At 47.4% G+C, this 9,300-nt stretch overlaps 1 protein-coding gene across 1 annotated transcript in view; it reads left to right on the plus strand.

The window, feature by feature from the left end:
* The window catches only part of enpp2 (ectonucleotide pyrophosphatase/phosphodiesterase 2), a 78,041-nt gene that overhangs the window by 56,659 nt on the left and 12,082 nt on the right, over nucleotides 1–9,300 (plus strand). Inside the window, exon 16 of the mRNA XM_005752880.1 lies at nucleotides 8,987–9,062. Coding sequence (XP_005752937.1) covers nucleotides 8,987–9,062 — 76 coding nt within the window. The remainder of the gene's footprint in view (nucleotides 1–8,986; nucleotides 9,063–9,300) is intronic.

Below are 9,300 nucleotides of genomic sequence, written 5' to 3' on the forward strand. Positions count from 1 at the left end.
TGAAGGCGGGGTTGAGCCGCATACTGACCCTCATATTATCCGAGGAGAACTGAATGCATGGCTGATGCACTGAGAGAGCGTGGATCTCTCCTACACGCTTAGCTGAAGCTAAAGCAATTAATAGAGCCGTCTTCAAGGACAGAAATGGTGGAGAAGGCTTTACCCTTATCAATCAGGGCCTGAAGAAATGACAGAATCACAGCCACAGAGCACTGAAAAGGGATGGCCTGTGATTCTAAGCACCAGCTTTCAAACACACGCCACTTGTGCTCATATAGCATCCTAGTAGACAATGGTATGAACACTGAATAGTGTCGATAACACTATGAGGGAGCCCCACTGTGTTCAGGTTAAACCACTCACAGGCCAAGCCCATAGAGCTAGCCTGTCTGGGTGGGGGTGGAATATTTCCCCCTGTGCCTGAGACAGAAGGTCTCTGCGTAGTGGTAACGGACAAGGTACCACAAGGCACAGCAGCTGAAAAACCTCCGCCAGCCAGTGCTTCCCTGGCCAGTGCGGGGCTATCAGGATCATATAGTGGCCTCTCTCTCTCACTCTGGCCAGAGTTGGAGAAATGAGGGCCACTGGGGGAAAAGCATAGAGGAGGGTTCTCGGCCACTCGTGAGCTAGAGCATCCACCCCGAGTGGAGCTCTCTGATCGTGCAGCGAGTAAAACAGGGGACACTGAGCATTCTCCCTGGATGCATAAACGTCCACGGTCGCCTGACCGAATCGCAGCCAGATCTGCTTCACCACCTCTGGGATTCCCGACACGTGAGTTGCACGTGAGTTGCTCTCAGCGACAGCAGGTGGACACTGCTCCTGACTATCAGTCTGTGTGCCAGTGTGTATAACTTGGGGGACCCCAGACCCCCCTGTCTGTTGATGTAGGCCACAACAGTGGAATTGTCTGACCTCACTAAAACATGATGACCTCTCAGCCAAGGGAGAAAATGTTTTAGCGACAGGTGAACCGCCAGCAGTTCCAGACAGTTTATGTGGGTGGAGCGCATGTGAGGGCCCCATTCCCCATTCACTGTTCTGCCTTCGTGGGTGTCCCCCCAGCCCGAAAGAGAGGCATCTGTGGAGACCACCTTCCTGGCTGAAACCGCCCCCTTGGCAACGCCCTGAGACAAGAAACCTGGTTTCTTCCACTTGTGGAGAGCGAGTGAACAGTCTGCAGAGACTCTCATGCGACGATGGCTGTCTCGATGAGGGTCTAGTCCCCGCGAGCCCACCCAGCGCTGAAAGCCTCTCATGTGCAGGCATCCCAGTGTTATCGCTAGAGCGCTAGAGATGACCGTATGGTCGCTGTTCTCTCTGGGGACAGAAAAGCTCTCATCCGGAGGGAGTCTAGGCTGAGCCCTATGAAAGTAATGCATTGAGTTGTCCTCAATGTGCTCTTTTCCACGTTTATCTGGAAACCAAAACTCTCCAGATGGTGTATGAGAGCATTTGTGTGACAAGCTGTTTCCTGGCGGGTTGGGGCTGCTATCCCCTGGAAAGCAAATCTTAGATACTGTGGGGGATATATGGGGATGTGGAAATAAGCATTCCTCAGGTCGATTGATGTGAACCAGTTGCCCGCTCGTACAAACCGTAGCAGCGAGGCGTGCGTCAACATCCTGAACTTGTATGTCCTTAAATGCCGGTTCAGGGCACAGAGATCCAGAATGGCTCTCACCCCCCTCCCCCCTTTCTTTGGCACAAGGAAATACCTTGAATAAAATCCGCTGTGCATTTCCTCAGGAGGGCCAACTCTTATAGCTCCTTTGTCTCTCAAGGTGGAAATTTCCTCCAGGAGAAAACTGGCAGACTCGCCCAGAGCACGGGAGTAAATGATTTCTTTGAAATGTGGTGGAGCGACATTGAATTGCAGCCTTTTCCAATGTCCTCAGCACCCATGCTGACTGAGTGCAGGTAGCCCAGCTCTTTATATGGAGAGACAAAGGGCTCACTGGTGACTCCACCGAAGATAGCGTTTTGGCTCCACCTTGTGGTTGCAGGGCAAAACATACGCCATTTCGGTGTCCCGTCACCTCTGTCACAGGTGAGGGAGGTGACGGGCTCATCTGTATTATCACAGCTGTGGAAACATGAGTCTCCACGTGCTGCGTTATGGCAGACATTGGTCTGCCATCCCTTTAAAAACGGTATGTTTTTAAAGGGATGCCAAATGCTGTCATTTTTCTGTAAAGCAAATTTACCTTGCCTTTGGGTATAAATAAAGTTACCTTGACCTTGACCTTGACCTTGACCTTGTTTTTCAGCATGTTTGATTTTTTTACAACACTCGACAGCGCCCTCGGCAAACTGTCTAGATGCGCGTGTCGGGGCTTTTTTAATACAGAATGCATGAGAGAAGTGCTCATGAAACAACACTGTGAACTTTGGCTCTCTTTCCCTCTGGCGGGTCCAGTGACAGGAATGCCGGCCCGAGTTATGCACTCTGTGTGGAACATGTCCCGTTGAACTTGCTCTGGATCGGAGCTGGGAGGCGGCAGAGCGGCCCATGAAGGGGGGAAACTGGGTTCGCTCCTGCCTAGAGAAGAGGCTGTCAGGCCGGCCGCTTCTTCCTCCTCACGATCGCGGCAGCGAGGGGAGGAGGAGGGGCCGCTTGAGGTCTGGCCTGGGGAGACTGCTTCTGAGTCCATGGATTCTTAGGGGTCCCAGCAGCTTGGGGGGCTGTCTGCGTCTTAGGCACTTTGGGGATCTTGAAAGCGGGGACCGGGCGAGACGCTGCCTGCGCGAATGACTGGGCCCTCCTCAGCAGGCAGAGTTTCAGAGCCTCATCATCTCTCTTTTTTTCCTCACATCTCTTCTGCATGGATGTAACAGCCGCACCAAAGAGACCTTGAGGGACGACAGGGGTGTCGCGGAGTTCCTCTTTCTCCTTAGTCGTCAGGTTGTTGAGCCCGAGCCAGCATGCTCGCTCCTGAAGAACCACGAGGCCCATGGCTCTCTGCCCAGGCGGAGGACGTGGTCAGTTATAACACAGAATAAATTCCCACACTGTGGTATCTGCTTTAGCTGTCATGTCCTCTTCTAGCTCAGCTTGGTAAGCCATTAACATAGAGGAGGTGTTGTGGGTTCTTACTGACAGAGCCGCTGCCTTGTAGCACTTATCTGTAAGGCTAGACTGGAAGCGGTCTGTTTTGGAGGGGAGGGATGGAGCCGATGATCTTCACCAGTGTTGGACTCACCCGAGCCATCTTCGGGTGAAGATGGCTCGTTACCAATGGCTCTACTTGTGGCATCTGGCGGAGACCGATAGACTCCATCCCCTCAAAATCCAGCAGGGAGCTCCCCGCGATGGGGTGTTTCTCGCTGTAAGGTTTGGCTTTCCACGTCACCGCTATCTCATCGAGTAGCTCAGGAAAAACAGGCAACACATGCTTCTGCGTCTTTTTCGCCTTCAGCAATTTCTTACCGTCAAAACGAGATTTTACAACCTCTGTTTGTGTGGTGGGCCACGGGATGTTGAGCCTAGCGGCTGCGCGCTTGCACATATCCTGCATGTCGAGATCCAAGGGAGACGGCGGTGTCGGTTTTTCAACCTCACCGGTGGCCAAGGGTTTTGCAGCCCAGCTGATGCTAGCCAAGGAGGTGGAATCTTCTTCCTCGTTGTCAGACAGCAGGAGCTCCGAGTCAGCCGACTCATCTCCGTCCTCGTTAGCATCTCCTCCCCGGGTGACTTCAGCACGGGGGAAAAACTCACATTCTCCGTGTGCCTCCAGCGATGGGAAAACGGTCACGATGGGCTGAGGGTCTGCCTCTGCCCAGTTCTGCCCTGGCGTTGTGGCCAAATCATCGGGCATCTCAATTTCTCCTTGCACCGCAGCAGCCTCACACAGCAAAGGGTCGCCACCCGACAGGTTAGCCTGGCAAGCTAGCCTGCGGCGGAGTAGTTTGCGTGGGAAAGCCGCGCAGTGGATACAGTCGTGTGCGGGTGTCAAGGCAGCCTGAGTGTGAGATAAGCCTAGGCATGCCACGCACACGGGGTGTGTATCCCCAGCAGAAATTTTCTTGCCACAAGGACAAAGTTTTGCAACTTCGTTGTTAGTCATAGCCATGGTTAGCTAGAGGGTTGCACATGTTAGCGAGACCGACACTGAGTGTGGAGAATATTGCTCAGCTAGCGTGGGGTGAAAAGTAATGCTACTTTACTACAGGTATTGCTACCTAATGTGTAAAACCACTAGCGCCGAAGGGTATTGCTACCTGTCGGTGAAGCTAGTGGTACCTTTATTAGCAAAGTGTTGCTACTTCACTTTGGAAAAATATTGCTACTTCCCAGGGTGAAAGTATTGCTACTTGACACCAACACTAGCTACAGAACAGTATTGCTACTGCTTGTATGCTAGTGGACAACTGAAATGCTGGGAACAAAGCGCCCAGTGACCAAGTTGTTCACTCGAATTTGTGGACAGTTTAGCTTAGCACCCAGTAGCACAGTTGTCTTACAGGCTTCTGTGAGAAGCGAGAAGAGGTTTTTCAATCACATCTGACGCCATGTCAGCCTATTATATATGGAGGCACTAGCCCCTTCTCACATGGGCGTCACTTAGCCAGCCTGTAAGGGCTGACGTAATGGTATTTCAGCTTCTGAGGAGGTCACACAGAAGGCGTTCCCCGTAGTGAGACACAAAACAAAAGCTATGAAAGAGAACTCTCCTGAGTTTCTCTGATACACAGGCTACATAGGGGATGACAAAGTTGTTGCATGTGTCTTTCTTATCCTCCCTCGCTGGTGTCTGATCTTCTTTTCTGTGCATCTTTGCTGACTTTAACTCATTCACTGCCAATGGCTGGCAGTGAATGAGTTAAACCCATTGACTCATTCACTGCAATTGACGGCTATAGACGTCAATGGCAGTGAATGAGTTAACGCCCATTTAGGATTCAATTCAATTCAATTCAATTTTATTTATATAGCGCCAAATCACAACATAAGTCGCCTCAAGGCGCTTCATAGATACAGAGAAAAAAACCCAACAATCATATGACCCCCTATGAGCAAGCACTTTGGCAACAGTGGGAAGGAAAAACTCCCTTTTAACAGGAAGAAACCTCCGGCAGAACCAGGCTCAGGGAGGGGCGGCCATCTGCTGCGACCGGTTGGAAGGGAAGCCAAAACAGGAGAAATATGCTCTCTCTTTCTAGTCCCTGTCAGGACTCTTGCTGCAGCGTTTTGGATTAGCTGAAGGCACGTTTTGAGTGCTTCCTTTACATGTGTGTGTTCCTTCTTTTTCCCTTCAGGCTTAGAGGGAACATGTTCTGCCCGGTGCTGTAGGGTCCTAATTACTCCAAGTTTGTGTTCCAGAGGGTGATGGGAATCAAAGAGGAGGTACTGGTCCGTGTGTGTGGGCTTCCGGTAAACTTCGATGTTGAGGTTGCCATTCTCTTCAATGTGCACAGCGCAGTCCAGGAAAGGCAAACAGTCGTCCTTTGTGTCTTCCCTGGTGAACTTGATGTTTTTATCCATGGCGTTAATGTGCACAGTGATTCCACTTCTTGTGTTTTGATTTTGACTCAGGTGTCGTCTACATATCTGTACCAGTGGCTGGGTACTCTCCCTTTAAAAGAGCCAAGAGCCTTTCTTTCCATTTCTTTCATGTAAAGGTTGGCTACAATAGGTGACACGGGGGAGCCCATGGCACAGCCATGTTTTTGTTTTAATGGACACCTAATAAAAAGTGGTTTATTTTTTTCAATTAGAGGACTTTGGCTCGTGTTGATTGAAGGACTAAAGTAGGTGGATAGGGACAACACACTGAAGGGCAGCTTCAGGACTGAGGACACTGTCATGATGTTGTAGATGTATGAAGACTACAGAACCAGAAACACAGGATTCATTTGCTACATGTTAAGCTAAGTTGCTCAATAACAAATGAACCGCATCCATGAGAGGTTTTACACCAAACAGACTGAATAGCCTGGTTCCTGCAGCAGCATTTAAAAACGTTACCTCACCACCACCATGTTGCTGGAGCTATAACCAGAGGGTGGACTGCTAGACTAAGACTAAGGCTACATACAAACAGAAATACGTACTAATCAGTTCTAAGTAACAGATGAAAGAAATGCTAGAATTACACTTACAAAAATGGGGACAGACACTTTCTGGATGGTCTGCACAATATGGCAACACCTGGTGTTTATCATAAAGTAACCAACAGTGCAAACTCCACTGAATACGACCATCACCGGTCTACAGCCAAAATGTGCTCACTGAAGCTGATGTATATAATTGTTGGTTTGCTCTAGTTTTCGTGATATGGTTTTAGGTCAGGTTTAAACCAAAAGTGCTTAACTAAAACCAGAAGTTACTAAAATCCATTTTGAGCCTTGAATTTTTAGATATAATCAAACCTTCACACCTTTGGATGAAATTGGTCCGTGTGAATTGAAATTGTATGAGAGATGATGAGATAGCCTTTATTTGTCAGTTGCAGGTCTTTTGCCCACAACCGAGATGACAGACCTTGCCGACCGTACATACAATACACAAACATCACATTGGGAAGACAGGTCAGACTAGGTAGCGAGGAAAAAAACATCGAAATGTGTAACACAGAAGGATAATACAGGAATGCACAGATATCAACACACCATAGCACAATAAACACAGACAGCAACATGGGAAAGAGTTCCAGTGTGTACACCTGATCTGGGACCGCTGCAATCTTCGACTGCGCCTCCAACTGACCCGATAGTCCAAATCAGAGGGGAGGTAAGCGTTGGAGGTGGCGTTGGATCCGGGGTAGGGAGAGTTCAGCTGCCAGGCTAAGTAAACAGTCTTCCAGCCAACCCAGGTGGCCTTGCATGGAATAGGAAGGAACAGACTCAACACAGTCGTTATCAGGGTGTTTTGTTCAGCTCCGGCCTTGCGGCTGGCGCCAAAGGGGCATCCGCATAAATGATGGTATTTTTACTTTAGTGCGAACAGCTCATATGAATTTCAAAGCAGTTCTACAGTCCAACACTGGTCTCTCAATCTCCCGTTGGAGAACCGCGAGCTTCGCCATACTTGCATTCTGTGATGTTGTCATTTCTTGTGCTCAAGGAGCCAATTTCTGAGAACTCACAGCAGTGTGCCTCCCCAAGATGTCATCCGATTTGCGCCCAGAGATGTTATTCCGAGCTAGCCCTTCCGAGATGTATCCAGTCTGCAGTCAGAGATCTTATTCTGAGTATTCACAGCAGCCGTCAGCCTCTCCAAGATCTTATCCGTGCCGACTCAACTCAATCAGCCCATTTTGAGAAACTCACGCCTCTCCCATCGTTCCAGTCTATGTACGATTCTGTAATGGCGTTCCTGCAGTTGGTTACAGGAAAACATTTTCTTGGCAGATCTAATATTTTAGACCATGCTTCTGTACTAAGCTCAATTTCAATGTCGGTTTCACATCAAACCCTGGCCTTATCGGTGGTTACAAAATTCGGAGACAATAATTTCCCTATAACAAAAAGAGGTACATTTCTTTTTTGTGATTATTTCCTCATTAAATTTAAGGAGAAAGCTTTCAACAGGATTCAAAACAGGTTGACTGGCTGGAAATTTAAGGGACTTTACAAAACGTCTTACTTGCAGAAACCCGAAGAAGTGTTTCAGCTTTATTCCTAATCAGAGGCTGTAGTGCACTAGAAAAACCTCTTCTTCCAATGTGGGCAGCAATATTGTGCCAAACCTTAAGTGTAGACATCAAAATAAAATTATTTCTGACACCAAGAGGAAGGTCATCCAGATCAATAGATAAAAGACTAAGAGGCGAAAGAGGGTCACAGCACCAGGTATCTATGGGTGGTTTGCCTTGGTGTAAAAAGGAAGATAACCACCCTGAGGTTATTTGTGAAGCCCAGTAATAATATAGAAGATTAGGAACTCTCTGTCTTCTATGTTTAGACTTTCTAAGTTGCTACACAATGAAGAAAGGTCAAAGTGAGACAAGAAGCTTAGAATTTAAAATCAACTACCTAAACAGTGTATGTAGGTGTAAATTGTAAGAAACTGAATAACCTGGAAACAGTCGCGGCCAGCAAAACAGTCGGCTATTTTTAATCCTCATCTTTGGATTCGGCACATAAAAAAGCCACAAGAAATAACTGAACTCAGAGCTGTGGTGTGAAAGACAGCCTGTTTCAGCAAGTCTGTCTGTACAATCGTCCACACCTCTAATTTCATATCATGCTAAAGTTATTGAGTTATAAAGAAAAATCAAACATTTGTTTTAAAGGGAGAAATTAGCTATAAACAACAACACAGCCAAACACATGCACAAATGTTCGTTGTGAGTAGAGCGATGATAGAGGGATTATATGGGCACTATTAGTTTTTGGCATATTTATGTTAGCTGCTTTTCTCAGGCCTGAGCTTGTTAACCAGTAAATCATATGACAACCTATTTTGACACTTACGATACAACAGTTACACCAGCCACATGTAGTTTAGCAAATGATTATACTTCATTCAATTCCTGTTAAACAATGTTTAAAAAAATTAGGTTTGCATGATTAAATTTTGCTCCAGCAGTGGGTTTGAGGGAAATAAAGAGATGTGTCTTAGTTATTTTGTGGTCGCTGTAGCTCAGGAGGAAGAGCAGGTCACCTACTGATCAGAAGGCCCTGGCTTCTCCACTCTGCATGCCAAGTATCCTTGGGGAAGATACTAACCTCAAGTTGCTTTCTGATGCATCCATCAGAGTTTGCATGTAGTTAGAAAGCACTAAGTATAGAGAAAGTGAATGTGGCATGTTGTATAGAGCACTTTGAGTACTCTGGGAGAGTAGAGAAGCGCTATAGAAGAATCAGTCCATTTATCAATGTAAGCAGAAGGTGACATTATTAGAAAAACAATAAACATTTTTATATATCTGTCACACAGTTTGGCTTCTTTGTTGCCAACCTTAGCAACACTGATGGTAGAAACAAAGTTCGTCACTGTCCTCTTGGTTACGAATGAGAGAAGATACCTCTGTCATTACAGGAAGGTCCCTGAAGGCAGGAGGCACTGTGGCTTTGCTGGAGATCATGGATATGACAATAAGATCAACAGCATGCAGGTATCTGTTTACAAGATTCCCTTTGTATTCACAATACCAGCTCAGCTTTCTAAAACATCAGCTAGGAACAGCGTACACGCACTGTGCACACGGTTACACACTGAAACCGGTATTAACCTCCTCGGACCTGGCGTCCACATATGTGGACATCACATTTTGGGTTATTTAGACCAAAATACAAAATTTTGCTCTACAAGGGCCTGATATCCACTTACGAGGACATTATACTGCCACTGTT

This window comes from Pundamilia nyererei, unplaced genomic scaffold (genome assembly GCF_000239375.1).
Source record: "Pundamilia nyererei isolate P.nyererei 1_Seehausen unplaced genomic scaffold, PunNye1.0 scaffold00387, whole genome shotgun sequence".
In the NCBI taxonomy this organism is placed as follows: Eukaryota; Metazoa; Chordata; class Actinopteri; order Cichliformes; family Cichlidae; genus Pundamilia; species Pundamilia nyererei.